At 47.7% G+C, this 21,703-nt stretch overlaps 1 protein-coding gene across 1 annotated transcript; it reads right to left on the reverse strand.

Annotated features, from left to right (window-relative positions):
* Positions 1-9,890: 9,890 nt before the first annotated feature.
* TENT5B (terminal nucleotidyltransferase 5B) lies at positions 9,891-18,865 on the reverse strand. Its single transcript, XM_034754202.1, has 2 exons — positions 18,501-18,865; positions 9,891-11,365 (listed from the first exon to the last, which is right to left on the reverse strand). Exons 1-2 carry the CDS (start codon positions 18,672-18,674, stop codon positions 10,346-10,348), a joined length of 1,194 nt encoding a protein of 397 aa, XP_034610093.1. The 5' UTR covers positions 18,675-18,865; the 3' UTR covers positions 9,891-10,345.
* Between the last annotated feature and the right edge of the window lie 2,838 nt (positions 18,866-21,703).

Raw genomic sequence — 21,703 nt, forward strand, 5'->3', positions numbered from 1 at the left:
TGTGACAGGCGCCTCTGTGTTCTATAGAAACCAGGCAGAGGAGGAGCTGGCTAATGGACCTGAACAGTTTGCCGAGGCTAGAGTCAACTTAGAAAGTCAGCTCTCCCCACCCAACACGGGCCCCAGAGGTGAACAGCAGAAGTTTGGCAAAAAGCCTGTTGAGCTACTTCACAAACACAACCCCCACATACATCCAGATCCTTAACAGACCAAACTGCCTGTAATTGTTATTGTCCACAATTAGGGCCTGAGAGATACCAGTGTCACCTCCATGTCCGTTAGTGGTATTGCAAATGCCTGAGACTTGGGTATTGTCCATGTCTAATCAGTGCTGATGCTCATGTATTATCAAGGAATAAGCTAGCGCGGTTCTGCACTAGATGGCTAGTTTGTCATCCATGCACACAGATGAAATTCCTGCTTCCTATGCTAGCGCCGCTGTATGCTCAGCTTACCCATCTGCAGCGTGTCGGGGAATCAGATCAGCAGACCTGACCCATGCATCTTTCCATGGGTCCTTTGTAAAGTCCTTTATTTCTGCAGCTTCTCCACACCCACAGGGCTGAGGTTCTCTAGCTACATTTGCACCTGGGGGGTACTAGACACTTCAGTGACTGGTGCAGATCAATACCTACAATGGACTAGATGGATAAAAGCTCTGGCCCAAATCAATCCTCTCAGACCAGCTCAAAGTACCTTATTTCCACTTGTTTAAACAGAGCCTTGAACTTCACTGGCTCTTTATTCTCCATAGCTCAAGGAGAGATGAAAGTTGGGGTTGTAGCTAAAACACCAGAGTAGGACTCTGGAGACCAGGGGTTAATTGCCTGCTCTGCGGCAGGTTCCCTGAGTGACTTGGACAAGTCAATTCATCTTGCTGTGCCTTGTGGCCCCATTTGCAAAATGGGAGCAATATTAATCCTTCTTTTCTCCCACTGCTTGTGTATTCAGATTGTAAGCTCTTGTGCATGTCTTTTACCATATGTTTGTACAGCCCCTAGCACAGCGGAGCGTTGATCTGGTTGTAGGGTGACCAGACAGCAAGTGTGAAAAATCGGGAGAGGGGTGGGGGGTAATAGGATCCTAGATAAGAAAAAGACCCAAAAATCGGGACTGTCCCTATAAAATCGGGACATCTGGTCACCCTATCTGGTTGGCTCCTTCTGTGTGACCATAATACAAATAATAAATTAACTAACTAATAGTAACAACAGGCCCGCTCCTGACAGATGTTGACTGTCTCGGTTTCCATTGATGTGAATGGATGAGGTCCCACCCTAGGACTGGGCTCTAAGTGACATTAAGGGACAGATTGCGATGTCCTTACTCATGGTAAATAGTACCTTGCACTACAAGTAGTCTGACTGGGATTACCAGTGGCGTAAGGCGCTACTCAGTGTGTGCCAAGGTATCGCAGTCTGGCCCCGAGTTTGTATTTCTGATTCAAAGACCAAATTCTGCAAGAAAGACCCATCAGGTACGTTACAAAGACCTCAAGCAGGGCCGGCTCCAGGCACCAGCCCAGCAAGCAGGTGCTTGGGGCAGCCAAGGGGAAGGGGCAGCACGTCGGGCTCTTCGGCGGCAATTTGCGGCAGGTCCCTCTCGGAGGGAAGCACCTGCCGCCGAATTCCCGCCGAAGAAGAAAGCGGTACGGTGGAGCTGCCGCCGGAGTGCCGCCGATTCCCATTGCGATCGCAGCTTTTTTTTTTTTCCCCACCGCTTGGGGCAGCAAAAACCCTGGAGCCGGTCCTGCCCTCAAGACAGCTGCGGCAACACGGGCCCTAAGCCTTCACGGAAGCACAGACTTTCCACAACGACCGCGGACGTTAACGTAGATCCAAGGCTGCAAACGACATTGCAGCTCTCTTGCTTTAGGGCTGTCCAGCCACGCTGAGAATTAGGGGCCGTTTTTTCCAGGGTTGCAGCCCTGACCTAGGAGTTCAATGACTAAAAATGGACGCAGGCAGACAATTATCCTTTCACGGAGCGGAGGCTGATGCTTTCCGAAGATCTATGCTGCAGCAATGAGAAAACCCCTCTGCTAAATGTAATTATACCCTGGGTGCCCCGTGCTTTGCAATTTGCCATTTCCATGCTAGTCACCGGAATTGCTACAGTCTGAGCCAGTGACTGCTGTCTGGGGTGGGGGGACTGGCTCAGCTTGTTCCACAACTGATATTTGAAAAGGGGGGGAAGGGAGGGCGGCGGGTTGGTAAGTAGCATGTTAGCCTTATGTCCAGTCTTTAAGGAATTCAGTCAGCATTCATTACCAGAGCAGTAGTTAGATGAGTCATTCTGTGGCTATGTGGATTTAACAGGGACTTCAAGCAGAAGCAACCTATAATTGCACATTAGGAGAAGGATGCTTAAAGTAATCAGATGTTCCAGTCACAGTCCACCACCCTGCTAGTTTTATTAGGGGGAGGGGAGTAAGGGAAGGGGTGTAACCCATCCAACTCCTCCTCATGTTCAGAGACAAAATGTAGGCCACACAAACACCATTTGCTCCCTTTGCTACCAAGGCAGGGTGACACTGCTCTCAGTGAAACCACATTTTGACACTGGCAAGATAAGAAATGTAAATATGCAGTGGTGGCAGCACAGGGCAAGGATCAACCAGAGCGCTAGGCCTTGGGATGGATCCTTTGGGGGTGCTGAGGGCTCCCAAACCCCACCTACTGCAATAGAAGTCAGGAGCCCGCGGACCCTCCCAGGATTGGGCCATGAGGACCGCTCGGCTGGAAACAAACACAAGTTGGACAGCGATCGTGCCAGTTCAGTGTTCTTGGAGAGTGGTCCCTTTAGGCAGAGCTGAGAGTGGAGCTGAAGGACAGGAGTTTCATAGGCAGTTATGATAGGTTGAGGAGGGAGTTTAGCAAGTGGGGGTGAAAAATGCATTACTGCAGCAAGGGACAGCTTATCACATCTCATCTTCACCTTCCCATTGGCCCAGCTCCGTCAACAAACCTGCTTCCAAAACCACGGCTCCCTCAGACCACCCAGCCCCTGTGGAGCACTTCCCCCACCTCTGTGAGGATCGTTGGCCTCATCTTCCCAAGGGAACGCTGAGGAACGGAACAGCGAATTGACTCACCCAGAGCCAGAAACCATACAATGGATGTATAACCCGTCTGCTGGCTAGCACGTATTGTGTAGTTGGGTTACCCATGTGATACAGGAGCTAAATTGATCTAGGGCTTTTTACTTGGTTGATTTGTTTTAAATAACACTCCCGAGCGGGAGCGCTAGGTTGGCTGCGCTAACCGTTCGTGCAATTCGCTCATCTTCAGGCTCAGCCTAGAGGGAAACAACCCCATTCCCAACCCTAGCCCCCCATGCAACACAAGCCTGTAGGGGGAGTCTGGGTCCTCCTAGAGGAAGGTCTCAGGCATTGTGTCTGATCTTCAAGCACAAAGGCCCAGATAGCATTTAAGGCCAGAAAGGACCATCCAAACTGACCACCTATATCTCATAAGACACTCACAGGGGGTTAGACTAGATGACCCTTGTGATCCCTTCTAACCCTATGGGTCTATGAACACCCCCACACCAAACTCAACAACGGAAATTAGATCCAAGTATTATAGTCCACAGGAAACTCAACGATGATGTGCCACAGATGCAGTGAGCTAATACCTGAGGCCCCTGAGATGCCAGGGAGTTGACTAAGTGAGGTGTACCTAGATAATCCCAGCAAATGACCTGCACTCCCTGCTGCAGAGGAAGGCAAAAAGCCTGCAAGGTCACCGCCAATGTGACCTGGGGGAACGTTCCTTCACAACCCCACCTATGGCCATCAGTTGGACCCTGAGCATGAGCCAGCCAGCTAAGCACAGGAGAGAGAACATCCTTGGTCCCATCTCAGAGCCCTGGCCTTCCCTGCACAGCATCCCATCTCCAGTTGTGCCTATCTCTGTTGCTTCAGAGAAAGGAGATCAAAAAAACCCACCAATGGGAAGTTAGGGGCCTATACACCTTTGAGTAGCAGGTGCAAAGTCCATAAGAAACAATATTCCCAGTAGAGTAAAGGAAGCAGGGCAAATACTCTACAAGCAGGGGGCACGCGCTAGTGAACCCTGCTTCTATAGCTGATCTTAATGGGAAGATACCACGGGGCCAAGCCTTCAGTTTCTCAAGTGTTCCCAAGGGCCCACTCTGGGACAAAATGAAATCCCATTTGTGGGAATTCAGCCTAATCTATAATCTCAAGTGAGCAGCCAATGGCTGGATGCCAGAATACAAAATGTGCTCGTTCCAGTCAGTGGTAGAGCAAGTTATCATCTGCATATGTCTTACTCCACTTTGAAACGGAGGTGGTGCTCGGCACCAGCACCTCGGAGAATCAGACTCTTTGCTTGGACAGCATTCATCAGGCAAGCTGCCTACACTCTCAAGACCACAGTCAAGGGACAGACAACTTCTGTGACGTCCTCTGTCCTATCCCTGCTGCCCCGGGTCCGCTGGGAACAAACTGTCTTCCTCGTATCTGCAGATCAATGAGACATTTGTCTTGTACTTGGCATTGGGCAGGCTGCAAAGCTTCCGTGCGCCGGATCACCTAAACATAGCTATAAATGGAAAGAGGAGTCTCGCAGACAGAGGCAACCCTCATTCTGTGCTCTCACATTTAACACACCCAGCGCCACACCAGCAACAAGGAGGCAGCGTGGTTACAGGGGAAACTGCAGTGTAGTGTAAAAGATCAGCTAATTACTGCCTCTAATTACAGAGATTAGACCTGTCACAGCATTCAAAATGCCTCTTAATTGCAGGCATTAATATAAGTGGGTGACACCCTCTGAACTCCAAGGCTAGGGACGCAGCTGAGAGTTACAAGATGGTGTGTCTTTAAAACATGGGGCCGGCTTACCTCGCGGCAGTCCGAGACTCCCAGATTTCCCTGTTTGTTCATTTTTTGAGATGCCTGGCCCAGACCATCACCTCCTGGGACCTGTCCCCTCCAGCCGCAGAAATGGCGGCCACAGGCATTTTGATGAACATAGATTGTACAGTCCAACCCATCGGAAACACCGTAACTATTCTACTGTGGACCTGGAGTGCCAAACAGGCCTGCTTCATAGGCAATCCTATCGCATGGACAGATGGGGAAACAGGTTAAATGACTTAGCCAAGGCCACACAAAATCTGTGGCAGAGCTAAGAAGAGAAGCCAGCTCTGACTCTCATTCCTGGGCCTCAGCTACAGTTAACCTTCTCCCTTTCATTAAATACAGTGAGCTCCCTTTAAATGGCACCGAGTAGGGGTGACAAAGCTGTCTTTATATTTGACACCCAGCCAATGTTACTGCAGCAGCTTAGGCTGTTACGGTGGCTCATAGTTGGCCCACCACTGCCTCTGCAAAGTGGTGACACCCGAATAAGAGAAGCAACTCAGAACTTCTGGGACCTTCTTTTGAGCTCCCGTGACGCAAGCTTGGCCCATCAGCTTTAGAACTTGGTCTAGAAATCTGACAGCTGTGCTGCTCCTAGAGCAATTGACAGGTAGGTCTTCACTAAAAGGGCACACAAACCCTGCACTGAGGCACAGCCATCCCACCTCCTTGAGACCTGAGAGTACACAGCCCACAGGAAACCACTGCCCCAGCCCTGCACCACCCAAAAAGAGGGATGTGATTGCAGAGGGAACACCTACAGCCCTTTTAGCAAAGGCATTTACCATCAATTGCCCCAAATGGAGAGGTGTTTTATGGCAAACTGATGCCCCCTGCAGCAGTACACTAATGTCCTTAGCACCACTTACTGCTGTTGATGGAAAAGCCAGCAGCCAAGTTTGGGAGTCATGCCCTTAACAAGGGTCAAGAAGCAATACATTCTTCAGAACAAGCCTGCCACCAGGACTGCCCATGTCCTCTTGCAAACCTCATGTCTCATGGTGCCAGCACCTCCTCAGCTGGCATTATGACAGTAGCATAATATGTGGTCAGCAGAAAATCTGAGCGTCTGCTACATCCATATCCCTGCAAAACAGAGGCTCTCCCATGGCCTGGACGCTGAGCTCCATGGTGATGCACGGTTGCATTTGCTTGGGAGTTTAGGTCTACATGCTGCATGAGGAAAGACATCTCTTTATAAATGAGAAATGAAGTCTTAAAACACCTGCTCTGGGCTTATTGGCACTGGGTGTGTCCCTCACCACCCAGCTAGGACTAAGATTTCACTAAGACACCACTGCTTGAGTTTAGGTGTGTGCGCACACATTGAATACAGCCCACTCAATCATCCTTCACTGGCAGCTGTAACGTACCTCTCTTTGTTCAAAGCAAGAATGAGTAACGTTTGAGAAAAATATGTATTTTTTATTTGATTCAAAAAAGAGGGACCCAAATCTCAGCTGTAAACATTGATAGCCCCTTTCTGATAACAACTAGTACTTTCCACCAACATCCTTTCATAGAGTTTGATCCGCTCCAACAATGAAAGGGCAACTCTGTCAGGAGTTTCGCTGCTCCACTCAGGGTCAGATCAGTTCAGAGAGGCAGTTTATTCACTAGCTCATGAACAGTCATTGTGGGACCTAGTAGTAGTACAGAGAAGACAACCTAAAAAGGAACTGGAGAGAATCACTTTTAAAGTGACTTTCTATTCTCTCACAGCCCCTGCAAGGTTCAGGCACACTTGGCAGGGGGTCAAAGGAGTTTTGAACTGGATATGAAGTTTTTGTTCATGAGTTACATACCAACGAGATGCATCAGCTGTAAGCAGCGAGCAAGCATCTGAACAGGCAGGGTTAGGTGTAGGTTTCAGTCGAAGCCAACAGCTGCAGGAGAAGGGCAAGCCCCCTTCTACTTTGGGGAGAGACAGCAAGGGGCACGTTCTTGCCTGGAGTAGGCTAGCGCCAGCCCCATGACAGCAACCACATTGGACTGGTGACAAAGGGGGATTTGGCCTCAAGGCGTTGGTCTAGAAAAGTGTGTCTGTTTCCTGCTGCTGGAGATGGCATCCTGTTCACGGCTACTGTAACGGAACCTCAGGCAGCTCTAGCTCGCTTTCTCAGAATAAGGAAGAAGGGATGGCGATTGTCAGCATTTCCAGACCAGCTCACGCCCCCCCCCCCCCTCCTCCCGAGAGAGTTCAGTATTGAGAGCTAAACTCCTGAGTGACCCTCTGGGAGCCAAGCATTTCTTGCACCTATCTAAGCGGTGTACGCCCCTGTGAGATATTAAGACCATGTTCACACATCTCATTGTAGCAGCTCAGCAATTTTTTTACCCACGTGAGGCTCCATCTTGTTTTACAGTCCACTAGCAGTGTTTAAATATTCCCCATGCAATTTGGGGGGGATAAGCTGTTCCCTACCAACTACTGCTAGCCAGTTAAACACCCTCCCACCACCAGTAATTTGACAAGCCGTTAGGGAAGGAACGGTGCGGCATACTGAAGTAGAAAAATCTTCTTGGTGGTAGGAAAAGAGAAGTATGCCAGCACCCATGTACGCAAGCCTCTGGAGTAGCCTCTAGTTTAGGGACTAGAGTGCCTGAAGTGCAAACAGGGAGCCTTTAGACACCAAGATTGGAATTCAGATTCTTTGAAGGACTGTGTGTACACCTTAAATCTCATGCCAACTCAGCCAATTTGTAGATTGATCAGTCATTTTTAGTGGGGGGGGGCAGGGCCTGAAATATTAAAGCTACCCTACCCTTGTGCATGAAGTAAACAAGAAACCTGCTGAATTCAATACACTGTATTTATTTGTAACAGATTCTAAAGAATCTAGTGAGTCTATGTCAAGCCCATTGCATGACAAGTGATACAGATGCAGAAAAAAATAATGCACATTTGAAACAAAAAAAACAAAAAAAGAGTGCCGGACTATAGGAATCTTCAGATTTTCTACAAGTTGTAGCATATCACACTGCAAGGAATCAACCACTCCCATTCACAAGAGTGCCATACCCCACAAATCAAAAGTGCAACCTTAGTTTAAGTCCCCCTCCCCCCCACCACTCAAGCCTTCAGTTGTGGGGAAACTTTACATTCTGTTAAAGAGGGAGCTCTGTCACTGCCCTGGAAAGATAGTTTAGTGCATCTACCTTCACACGTTGTGGTAAAGAGTATGAGAGAAGCCTCCCTGCCCCCCCCAAAATAAAGTAAAATTAAATAAAAAGTGCAGCATGCTACAGATCAGCTGTGTTAATAGTAAGTTAAGTGCAAAGCCAGGTCCCCCCTTAAAGTGAGTGAGGATTGCATGTCTAGAGATCCTAGTTAGTTTTCAAAAAACAGCCTTTAAACCAGTTTTTCAGCACAAGGAAAAACTAATTTGAAACCCCTCTGTCAGGCATTGCAACAGGAAGCAGGCTCTGGGCAGCAAGTTGTATGTAGCAGTTTACCCCATAAGCTGTATCATGTAAATAAACATGTACGATCAGAGAGCATGAGGTCATTGTTAAACCTACAAACTATGACAGGTAGTAGCAGGGCCCTGTTCTTCACAGTTCTTACTGGATAAAGATGAAAGAAGCAAAGTTGGGGCAGATTTGTTTAAGCTTGTTAGTATTCAGAGAAATGCATTCACAAGCTCCAACCCTCCCTCCCCTGCACACTCCCCCCCGCGCAAGAAGGTAAAATTCTGGTTATACATATTCCAAGTATCTAATCTTTATTAGATTGTTCAGTCTGCCCAGCCGTGGTACAGTTTTATAACAACCAGAAAACAAGTTAGTAAAAATACTCAAGTATATTAGCCTTTGAAGAAGCACCATGAAGTGACTAGTGTTGTGTACTCCCAGAGCTGCGCACTTCTCTTTTTGAGCAGAAAATGCCCCATGTCTCAGTTGTTCCAGCGTCACAAACCCATGCATAGTTAAGTCTCAGAATGTGATGTTGCAAAAGAATGGGTAAGCAATTCAGACAACTCAGGGCAGGATTGTTTGTACTCTATACACACACACCACAACTTCAAAGGCAGAACATTTGCATAAGATACACCAAAATGCTCTCAGGCATAAAGGTTTGTTTTGATTTTTTTTTTTTTTTTTTTTTTTAAAAGACATACCTTTTCCTAAAGCCAAACTTAAGTGGTTTTTTTTTTGGCACAAAAGAAGTCATGTTTCATTTCTAATGAGATTACGAATCTGTTGCTCAGATGTGGAATTGTGTAGCTAAAAAAAACAGGCTGCTTTTGACAAAAGGGCAGAGAAAGGAAGATTTCTTCTCTAGCCAAGGCAGGCTAGCATCAAGAGAATCTGCTAGAACTCCAAGACTGAATCGAATACTTGAGGGACGGGGCTCGAAGCATTTGACCTAAAACTGGCTCCAGCCTACATAAAATCAACTGCTACGGTTAATGGTTTGACAAGCCAATAGTTGGTGTGTGCTTCAGGACAAGCCTGGTCTTTCCCAGATAGCCCAGCTGGCCACTGGTTGTTTGGGCATTAAAACCACACTGCATGCCAAAAAGTAGCAGCATTCCCAATTCCCTAGAAGATGTACAGCTTTGTACTAGTAGAACCCGGGGCAGACTCCCAAACACATCCCCTGCGTTACTGTTTATGTACACAAGTTAGCTGAGAATTTTGGAGCTTTTTAGTGAATACTTGGATGGGGGTCTACTGCTTCCCATTTCCAGAAAGCTCTAAACAGCATTCTCCACAACCCCAGTGTCCAGTATTACATTTAGACAGATACATTCAATGCCAACCCCCACCTCTGTGTGACTCAGCTTTGACTATTAGATACTGTTAGCTGGTCCTTCACGAGCAGCAAGCCATGCCAAAAGCCTTAGCAATACGTCACCTGCAATCCAACATCTGTTATGTTACTAGAAATGATCAAATGACCCCCTCCCATCCCAAACAAAACATTTTCATCTTGAGACATCCCCACACAAGCACTTAGGGACCTTAGCCCCTGACAAAAACAAAAAAATAAAGGTTTACAGTACAATTGTGTTTATATTGTTACAGGCACTTAAGAACAGGATTCTTTGGTCCTTCAAAGGAATCAGCCACCCTGGCTTCTATCTTCAGAAACCATGAGTCTGCACAAACCTTAACACCTCCTGCACCCAAAAGGAAATTCAGACTGATTTGCATTTCAGGGCAGTGCAGCTCTACCTTTAGTCTAACCCTACAAACCCCCTAACTCCCCTGTTGCCTACATAATTCATAAGTCTTCCTGTAAACATTTCGGATCATCTACAGTTTCCAATAACACTGCACATCCAATCTCCACAGCGTACAGCAGACACAGCTAGTTCCAAACAAACTTGGGAACAAGAAACTCTCGAGAAAGAGTCCAGTATATTGCCTTTTGTCACAGTTCTTCCAGAAGGCTGCCAAGGCCAGGGAGCACCCTGGAATACAGATCCTGGAGAGTGCTGTCCATGCTCAGTTACAAGGAAGCCATGTTGGGTAGGAGTGACTGCAAGGCCGAAGGGGTTGCACATGGGTGACGTAGTAGTTGAAGTTTATTTCACTGACGTAGGGTGCTGGCTGATAGTAGCAGGTCACATTGGTTACTGTCGGGATGATGTTCTGCTCAGCCAGCACTCTCACAGCCAGCATGGCAATGAGGTTCAGAGTTTGCCTCCTTTCATGTCCCATCAGGCACACTGTACTTTCATTCACCACCCGGTGCAGGGTCATTAGGCAGTCATACCTTTTGCTCTCCATCCCAACAAAGTGACTCTGAAGGTAACACTCGAGCTTCCGCTGCTGTTCTCCAATGTCAGAAAAGTCTATGAAAAACCTAGAGCACATGTATCTCTGTAGCGCCTTCATATCTACTTCCGACTTGGGCTTAAACCCCCTCACCAGGAGATTGCAGTACTTCAGAAGCCCACCACCTCTAATTTCTTCTGGGTTCCTGGTGGCGATGATTCGGCTCCTGAGATGGTCCATCGCTTCCCCAAAGTCCCCATACATGCTTTCCCCAGTGACTGTGGGGTGGAAGTTCTCAGACATGGGGTTCTCTGAACACTCTCTGAATAGTAACAGTGAATCCAATATGATCTGGAAGGAGTCCACGCTGAACTCAAACTGCCGTCTGAGAGAGTCCACAAATTTGAGTTCCACATTTTTCCCACTGTTATTAGACAGTGATATAAGGCTCCAGCGGTCTGTTTCATTACATACTTTCACTAGTTTCTGCACATATGCCTCCTTCAGAGTCATGGGGGTGATCTTGTCTTTGTTTACGCCTTCTGGGAGGAAGTCCAGGAGACAGTCCATGACCACATCTTTAACTAGCTGGAAAGAATCCTCACTCTTCAGATCCACACAAAAAATGAGGTCCAAGTCTTTGTACCCTAGGCCACTATCTTGATGTAGGACATGGCTAGCTGCTGAGCCATTCAACCTGACATTATGGACTGCAATTCCCTTCTTTTCCAGACGGCTGCGGACCACCTGAGATACAGAGAGAGAGAGTGTCATTGTTCTATATAGTACTAAGGTAGCGTTCTTAGAATGGGATGTTAGAACTGACATTGGGCCTGCATGTTGAAGTAGATCATGCCAGCATAACAAAAAGGAGATGGGTTGCCATTCCTATTACAAACAGGGAAGTTTGGAGGTACTCCAGAGAGAAAGGCTAGAGAGACCTATACACTTCAAAAGCCTACATGTTTGTAGCAGTCACTGGATTTAAAAGGGGCCTCAACTGCTTGTTCTTACATTAGTGTGCTCCTGGCAGAAAGTGAACATCTGTACTCCTGCTTCTGTTCTACAGCTGTTAACTGCTCCCACCCAATTATCTCCAGGCAGCAACTGTCTGAGCAGGTTCACTGCAAGATTGGTTTCCTCAAGTCTCTTGATTCTTATCAAATAAGTTTTAGGTAACAGTTTTGGCTCATTAATCTGAAACTACAACTGATCCAGCGAGAAGTGCCCAAATGCAGAAACAGTGACGTCCCAATTTTTATTTGATTGATTGGAGTAGCTGTATTTGTACATGTTTTAGAAGTTCTCCTAACCTTGCCAAGACTCATTAAAGGCAAACTAAGAAGCTAGAGTTGCTGAAATGCACTTGCCATAAGTATGCAAGTTCATGTCTTAACTAGTAAGTGTATCCTAATAATTTCCAATATGTCAGTGTTTTGCATATGACATCTTGCCAGGTTTAAGAGGCAACTTTTCATCTAACAGGTGTTACCTTGAGCAATTTTAATCCTGCCTCCTCAATATTGACACACCCGCAAATACACCTCTGAAGCTTTGTTCATTTAATATGAAGCTGAATCACTTTCCTGATGACAAACGTGCATTAGGCTGAAAGAACCCCAAGATGATAAAATATGAACTACCTATTCCAGACACCAGCTAGCAATGGAGGATGGTAACTTCTTAGCAAAACATTTGAGCTCTATATTTTATTACGCACAACCAGGAACTCAAACTGAGTACTTTGGCACAGATTCAATCTTCCTTTAATATCAGGATATTCAGACAAAGTTGAAAATGAAGTCTGAAGCCAACATCAAGAAAGCCCAAGAATCCTAAAAAAAAAGCTAGCCCTCAACTTGATTTACCTAATGTGCCCCTGAAATTATTGAAGTGTTTGGGCACAATAGGCAAGAGGTACTATTCCAGAACAAATAGTTCAGCCACAACTTTGAATGTAACTGGAACCAGTTCCAGTCTAGAAGAGTTTTCCTAGTTAAGTGGAAACTAACTGTAGAGTTTTAACTAATCTTAACAATTTATGCTATGCTGCCCTGCAGTTATAGTACCTAGTTCTGACGGGGACTCTTCCTTTTCCAGCTGGATGGGGTGTCCCACTAATCAATACGTGTCAGGCCCATGAACTAGACTTTAAGAATTCCATTTTGGATCAAGCTTAATGAGAAGTTAGAGAGCCACCAATACTTACTGGAAGGTTAATGGTATCAAAACATCGCTAATTTAGATCAGCTAATTTCGTGAAGGCTCGTATCGCTTAGCTGCAAGTCTGAAACGGCACTTTCAAGCAAGCAGAGGGTATTCTGGTGCAAGTTGTGAATGTTGGAAAACATGGAATTTTACAACTTTACACACTTGGGATTTTACACAAGATGTGGTTCTTATGCTGGGACTTCCTATTTACTCTCTGGCAGGAGCTACTGGAGCTAAGTTGGACATTCACCTGGACTCACTGCCAAATTGTAAGATTCACATATCAAGCCACAGGGAATGAGCCATCTACTATTAGATATGTCAAATACCCACCAGTGCATGCATTCTTACCAACACATCAGGTAGATTAGTTTTAGGTCCAATTAAGTAGTTAGTAGTAAGCTCAAACCAGATTTCGGGACAGTGCATAGTTAGGTTGCTCATTTTCACATATAGAGCAGACATTTCCATCTCCCATTCAATGGGCAAGGAATGCTTTCTATTTAGGAATTGTTTATAATCAAGTCAAATAAGTTCAGAGTACGAAGAAAGAAACTTCATACCAATTATGGTCAATCACAGTGAACGCATGTTAGACCAGAGTTACAAAATTGTATCTTCCCCCACGTGCATATTATTTTGAATATGATGTAGGGGCTACAGTTTTGCACTAGTCAGTCTAGTATTAGATATAGGTCAAGGAGATTGATGCAGAATCAGGACCAGGGTTTGGATTAAATTAACATTAGTCTCTCAAAGTCTTTGCTGCATACAATAGGAACTCAGATCCCCGTTGGGTTAAGATTCATCCCAAGACCTAAAAGACAGATGTTTGGGATTCAGGATTCAACATCCCTGCTCTCTGAAATCCAGGGGGGTTTATGGTTGCAGTTCTCTGAATAGTCCAAATGCTCATGGCCAGAAGAGTTTAAAACACTAACAGCCCATGAAGGTAGTACACTGCCTATGTGTCCAGCTGACTAACAATACAATCCTGCTCCAACATAAGTCAATGAGAAATTCCAACGTATATGAATGGCAACAGGATTAGGCACAAACCAAACAAGAACAGCCGTACTGGGTCAGACCAAAGGTCCATCTAGTGCAGTAGCCTGTCTGGGACAGTGGCCAATGCCAGGTGCCCCAGAGGGAATGAACAGAACAGGGAATCAAGTGATCCATCCCCTGTCACCCATTCACAGCTTCTGGCAAACAGAGGCTAGGAATACCTTCCCTGCCCATCCTGGCTAATAGCCATTGAGGGACCTATCCTCCATGAATTTATCTAGTTCTTTCTTGAACCAAACCTTGTAAGATTCAAATGTCTGGGGAGTGAGTGTTCTCTCATGGACCACACCACACTGTTCCAAAGGATACCTGCCCATGCAGAAGGCTGGATACGAGTAGTAGGATCTGTTGTCCCAACTGTAGAGGGACAAGAGCATTTGAAATCTATTACTCACTACTAGCACTAGGATAACGCATACAGGAGGATAGACAAGTGTTCCTAAGAGGATTGTCAGAAGCAGGTCAGTAGTACAGAGTACCTCACTATATATGGTACAGCGGAGCAATTCTGACAATCAGGTGGCAGGCACTAACAAAACGTGCCTGCATTTTGGCCTGGTATTCTCTACCTCATTTGAGTAGCTGGTTATATATAACCAAGCATTACAAAGTGACTGCCTTTTTAGGTTACTTGTTTCAGATTACTCAGACCTAAATTCTGAGGCTGCCAACGTGCCTGGCCAGAATTACTGTCCTGAGTATACACAGTAAATTGCTAGTGGCAAGATTGTAAACATCCTTTAATCCACTATTGCACAGCGAAGACTAAAGGAAGAACATTTCACTTTAGTTTAGTTACTGTTCTGGATATTAAGTTGCACAATTGGTGGAACATTTGATGCTAGATATCTGGCTTCTGCCAATGTCGGCTTTCCACCGCTCTAGACAAATCAAGCTTAGCACTCTAATAGCGTCTTATCATTTGCTTCATTAAATCTTTCATGTCATACATATGCACTTCAACAAAATTTGGAGGTCCAATTGAGTTAGCATAACCATAAGGGCTCTATATTAGCTGAAGTCACATTGCTTTGTATTTAAAAAAAAAAGTCCACTTGAACAATTTCCAAACTTAAGTGAAGTACTCCAAGAGGTAGAGATCTTGAAATCCTAGATTAGTTTCTTGTGAAAGCCAGTTTGGTTTGGGAATAGGCTTTTTAATGAGAAGCCAACATGCTTGATTTTACATTTGATGAGTCATTACTAAGGAATGAAGAAGCCTCCCTTCCGTGAATACACAGCAACTTATTTGAACTACCGACAACCAGCAACTGTATTAGGATGTTACATGGAAGATGTGTGCATCTGATGCACAAATGGAGACTCAAGGATCCACCACAGTGCAAATGCAGAGAGACCACCAAGCCATGGGGCACTTGTTCAATCTTTCGTGTCCAGGAGATATAGTACTCTGCATCTCCTGAAGCCCTCAAATGAATGGCAAGCCTTTGTACGAAGCTGTGAATTTCCATATGAAAAGTGCAATATTAAAGCACTGCTGTTATTACTTTATGGTTAACCAATCCCTGTTAATTTGGGAAGATTATGAAAACCACTGCTCTATGCCATAATCTAGTTTTTTTCCCTTGTGACCCAACTGAAGAAAATTGCTGATGCCTGCGACCCAACGGAGCTGGGGATGAGGGGTTTCAGGGTGTAGGAGGGGCTCAGGGCTGGGAGTGCAGGCTCTGGAGTGGGGCTAGGGATGAGGGGTTTGGGGTGCAGGAAGGGACTCTGGGTTTGGAGGGGCTCAGGGCTGGGCAGGGGATTACCTCGGGCGGCTCCCAGTCAGCCGCACAGCAGGGATGCTAAGGCAGGCTTCCTGCCTGTCCTGGCACCGCAGACCACTCTACGCCCTGGAAGCGGCCAGCAGCAGGTCCGGCTCCATGTGGCTCTCACCCACAGGCACTGCCCAGCCGGTGCTCAGGGCAGGGGCAGCGCACAGAGCCCGGTGGGCCCTCCCGCCCCCCCACCCAGGAGCTGGACCTGCTGCTGGCTGCTTCCAGGGCACACAGCATAGTGTTAGAACAAGTAGGGACTAGCCTGCCTTAGCCAGGTAGCACCACCGATGGGACTTTTAACAGCCCGGCTGGCGGTGCTGACCAGAGCCACCGCAACCCAGTACTGGTTCATGAGGCACAGTTTGAAGACCACTGGTCGAGTACGCAGTTTAAAGTCAGTTTGACAAGACCTGAAGGACACTTAAATTTGATGCAACCTTTAAGGAAGTGTTTACAAAATACAAGGCTGTGTTTCCAACAGGCATAATGCATTTTATGGAAACAGTTTAAATAGCCACTCCCCTTCAATCTTTGCCACCCAGATTTTGCAGCTCTGGGAAACTTCAGTTAGCACCAACTCGAATCATTGGACCAGCTGATAGGGCAGAGTAAACAGCATAAGTGAGAAGTAACTTGTATTTACAATTTATTTTTAATCTAATGTTTTGGTAAAGAAGCCACTTTCCAACTTGTTTTGGAGCTAACAGTGATCCTTTCACATTAAGCATTACTTCTGTTATAGTTGGTAACGGAGCAAACTATAGATTAAGTCCCTAGTGGTCCTAAATCCACCAATAATAAATTGGAATAGACATTTAAGAGAATGTGTTTGACACTTCAATATAAGTAGTGTAACCGTGCAAGCAATACTAACTGCATCTGTTTGTCCCTACATAGCTGAAGTTTAGCTTTCATTATTCAGACCTCAGAAGTCTGAGATGGGGTCATCGGGTCCCAGCATTAATTTACATTGACAAATCCAGACATTTAACATCCCCTTGACATTCAGACAAGGGAGGCTGAACTGGACAGCTTTAAGTGTCGCAAAAAAATTCACAAACTAGTTGGTGGCCATTAGTGCATTTGCTGCCATATCTGCTGCATCTATCCTATCGTAAAGCTTCTCACAGCCTTACAGAACCTAGCCTGGGCTGATGGAGTCTGAATTTCGTTATTACAAACATCTGTTTTTAATATGTGCAGTAAAGTAGTCCAATGTTGCCCTCTACCGATGTGGCAGTTCTAAATGAACTTTGCTATTGACACAAATAAGATTAATGCAGGATGTCCTGGATCCAAGACTGAGTTTTTAGGTTAACAGGAAAATGTCAACATGAAGACAAGGGACAAGCCAAGACACAGTAGAATGTTAATAGACACAGGGAATCTAATCCCAAGGCAATTCTGAATGACTTTGCCTGTGATGACCCCTCGGTTTCCTGTACACATGTGCTTCAGTCTGGGTGAGGGAGCAGCAAGAACCAGAGGCCTTGCATAGTAAGAGATGGATGTAGAGTGAAAAATCTACCATCTTAGCTTCGGCTAGTAGAAGTATTTGCTTCAGCTGGAGAATTCCTGAGCCTGGGTGGCAAGATGCCAAGAGTGAGAGACCGATATCATGGTCTCAGCAGTTTTATTTTCTGCTAGCAGATTTCAAGCCCCATATAAGCAGAAAGTGAGAGCAAGCACAGGACCAGCCTGAGTGCAGCCTCATCAGGGCAGAGTCCAACACTTCTGCACAAACCGCGTACAAAAAAATCAGTGAGTCAACAGTGGCCTCTAAAGTTTCTGGTGACCTCCTTTTCCTATGCAGGGAGCCTACCAGCTGGTTTGGAAAAACTGGATGAGTTTCAGGTAGCCCCATAGCATGCTCAACTATGGAGGAACTGCCCTTGCCCAAACATGCAGTCTGTCTCCATCAAGCAGGGGGATTTAAACACAAGTTGTTTTGGAGAGGGAGACACCCTTTGGCAGAAAATACTGGGTCTCTGCATATCACAGCTCCCTCCCATCCCCATGGCAGTTTCTCAAACAGGAGCGGGTCAGAACAGCTCCCATTGGAAGCTCTGCCTTTGCCAAGTCACAAGCCCCATGTATGGGGGGACCCTTTGAACCCAGCCTTGCTAGCTGATCTGCTGGCTTCCAACAGCCCAGCACGCAGGACTGCAGCAGCTCCACGTTAGCAGCGCTGGGCAGGAGCCACTGCACACTTCTACGGGATAGGGGTGACCTTTAACAGGGAGGTGGGTTGCAGGAGGGCCTACAAGGCCCCCTCCTTTGCCAGCACCGTGCACAAGGGACCCTCCCCTTCCCCATGATGTCACACCGGGGAGCCAGTGGTCCCTCCCCAACATACCGTGGAGTGTGGGGAGCCAGGCACCCCCCCCATCCCCTCCTCCATATGTAGTGGGGAGCCAGTGGGGGGCACCAGGCACCTCTCCCCCCCCAGTGTTGTGCACAGTAGGGAGCCAGGCACCCCCCCCATANCCCCCCCCATACATAGTGGGGAGCCAGTGGGGGGCACCAGCCACCCCTCCCCCATGCCATACACGGGACGGGTGCACCAGGCACCCCTCCCCCCAGTGTTGGGCACAGTAGGGAGCCAAGCACCCCCACCCCCTCCTCCATACATAGTGGGGAACCAATGGGGAGCACCAGGTACCCCTCCCCCCAGTGTTGCGCACAGTGGGGAGCCAGGCGCCCCCCTCACACCTCCCCAGGGTCATGCATAGCACAAGGGACCCCCCCCTTGTCAGGGGCTGGCTCTAGCCCGCCGAGGACCCCCTGCCCCGCCGGGGGACCGAGGGACACGCCCCCCTCACCTGCACGATCCTGCGGGGCCGCACGGACAGGGTGGGGAAGTTGCCCCGGCCGTGGATGGGCACAGCCTCGCCCAGGATCTGGTCCAGCCGCTGCACCTGCTCCCAGCTCAGCACGCTGAACCGGCCGCCGGGCCGCTCCGAGCCGCCAGCCCCGGGCGCCGCCGCTGACAGCATCGCCACCCGCCCCGCGCCGCTCCTGGGAAACGCCACCGGAAGCCGAGCCCAAGTCACCCGGAAGCGGGCAAGAAAACAACCGGAAGTGAGGGGCTTAAAAAAACAACACCACAATTCTGAGGGGAGGCTGAGGAGAACCCGTGTGAGCCGGCGCCGTGTCCGAACTCCCCGTGCTGCGCGCCGGCGACGCTGAACACTGCAGTCGCCTAGCTCCCCGGAGCCGCTTTATATACCCGACCCGCCGTGCCCCGATTGGCCTGGCCCAGCCACCAATCCCCGCAGCGCTCCGGATCCTTCAAGCGCTCTCATTGGCCACAGGGAGGGGTGGGAGGAGGAGCTTCTTTCCAGATTCGCCAATCGGGGGATGGGGCGGGGGGGGAAAGGCGGAGCCAATGAGAGGGCTAGGGAAAGCTGGCTCGGGCCCAGAGGCCAGTCTTGTCCCCGTCGCTGTACGGGGATCCCGTCTGTGATTGGTCAGGGAAAGAAGCCTGGGATTTAAAGGGACACGCACCGCCCGAAGGAGCTAGAACTGCCTTGGAATTAGAGGGGATCTAGAGGAGGGAGGGGGGAAGCTGGAGCTGGGGACTTGGGAGAAGGGGGCTTTGGGAGCATGGAAATGGGGGGGGGATCTGAGGGGATGAAATTGGGACTGGGGGCGTATGTGAATCTGGGGACTGGGGTGGTGCCCTCATGGGGACACCAACAGCAGCTGGGAACAACAGAGCCACCAAGGACTTTGCCAGAGTGTATCGGGCCCAGCGATGTATTTGTACAGGAGCTAGGGAGAGTCACTCTTTTCCCCACTCAAATCACCCTGCAAGGTCCTAGTTCTGTGGTGATTTATCTGCAGAGGGGAAGTCAGTGACACCCTACTCTAAACGATCTGTCCCCTAGGTCTAGACCTTCAGCAGTTTCCCGGTCCAGGAAATGTATCTTTCCCCTTCCTCCTGAATTTCTGTGGTTTGCACTGTCATAATAATACTTTGCATTTTATGACATTTGCTAAATATATTGCGATGCACTGTTTACTTCAGTTCATGGCTTCGAGGCTTTTGCATAGCTTCCCTCCCTAACTAGGAATTTTGTGAATAAGCCTCAGCCTAAACCATCTACAGTGCTGGTCATAGGGAGTTAAACGTGCCTTATGCTGAGACTGAGAGATTAAAGGAGCTCAATCTATTTAGTTTATCAAGAGAAGGTTAACAGGCGACTTGATTGCAGTCTACAATTACCCACACGGGGAAAAGATATCTGATACTAGAAAGTTCTTTAATCTAGTAGACAAAGGCATAACACAATCCATTCTCAGAAAGCTGAGGTAATTGAAGTTCAAAAGGAAAATAAGGTGCACATTTTTAAAAGTGAGGTTAATTGACCATTGAACCATTCTACCAAGGGATGCGGTACATCCTCCATCGCTTGGAGTCCTGAAATCAGCACTGGGTGTCTTTCTAAAAGCCATGCTCTAGTTCGCCCCCAAGTTGTTGAGTTACGTGCAGGAATTGCTGGGTACAATCTATGGCCTGTGTTACACAGGAGGTCACACTAGACAGGCATGATAATCTCTGCTGGTCTTAAAATCTCTGAATCTACAAGAGTGCTGGTGTGGATCTGTGCTGTTCTTAGCGAGTGGTATAGTGATTGTCACGGGCTGGAATCCATGTTGGATTAGTCACTCGGAAGTCAACATGTGTCAGGTTTAGCAGGCTCAGCGACTTGAACTGTAAGCTCTTCAGGGCAGAGAACACTTGTGGCTCTGTCTGTACAGCGCCTAGCACAATGGCCTCAAACTTGGTCGGGACCTGTAGGCCCTGCTTTAACATAGATAATAATGTTTTTCTCTCTTTTCAGAATTGGCTCATCTCCGAACCTTTTTTTAATGTGTAAATGTTATTTCTGGATTCCAGAGGGTTCACGTTTCACAATGACCATTTATGCAGCCCCAGACTTGCAAGTGGTGGAATTTATAGCCAACTAACAAAGGAAGATCTGTCCCAGGTGTCTTACAATGGAAACTGGAGTTTCCTCAGTGAGAAGCGATAAAGGGTGGAGGAAGTGGGTATGGAAGAACGAAGGTTGCAACAGCGAAAGATCGTGATGTCCTTAGCGTTATTGATGCAGCTTACTGCAATATATTAAGATTTGGGGGCAGCATCCAGAACAAGGTCTGGGCTGGGGAAGGAGGGATATGAAGGAGGAGACTGCGTGGCGCACAGGACATGGGAGGCTAGTCCGGCAGATGTGTCAATATGAGAAATGGTTCCTCTGCTCATGGAAGAAGATAGTCAGATATGTAGGGCTGGAAGTGATCTCAAGAGATCGCCCAGTACATCCCCCCCACACTGAGGCAAGATTAAGTATGCCTTGAGATGCCGCTGTGATACTCCAAATGCTAGTTTCTTGGGTGCAGTGGCATCCTTAAAAGTGTCAAAATATTGCTTCTCTGCCCATGACGTCTGCACACCTCACAGCACAGATTACACCCAGCCCCAGAGAGGAGAAAGAGACCGAGGGGCCATATGTCACTCTTTAGGGAGACAGGGAAAGAACCAGCATTGGCCTGTCCTTCATGGCGGATGGAGCAATGGGATTGATCATTCCCTTCCAGCCAAGAGGCTCTCCTAGCACTGGGAACAGAGGGCTGCATATCAAACAGGGATGATAGTTGCTGCCTTTTGCTTACGAGCACAAGTAAATCCTGCCCTTAGTTACACCCAGGCAATCCATTTCACTTCAGTGGAGTTGCCGGGGTGTAAGTCAGGGCAGGATCGGGCCCTGTGACTGCCTATGTTTCATGGTGGTTTATGATAAGTCATAACCAACTGAAACGAAACGAAAGTGACGTGAGAATACGACCTTCGTACGGAGAAGCGCCTCTGTTTATACACTTCCACTCTTTCAGCTCTGCCACCAACCCAGGAGTCCTGCCCAAGAAGCAGAGCACGTAACGCTGGCCCCGGTGCTATTAAGCCATATTAAAGCTCTGTCTAGTCTGGCATTGTCCTGCCACAGAAGCTGTTATCTTATGA

The sequence above is a fragment of the Trachemys scripta genome, chromosome 20 (genome assembly GCF_013100865.1).
Source record: "Trachemys scripta elegans isolate TJP31775 chromosome 20, CAS_Tse_1.0, whole genome shotgun sequence".
Taxonomy (NCBI): domain Eukaryota; kingdom Metazoa; phylum Chordata; order Testudines; family Emydidae; genus Trachemys; species Trachemys scripta.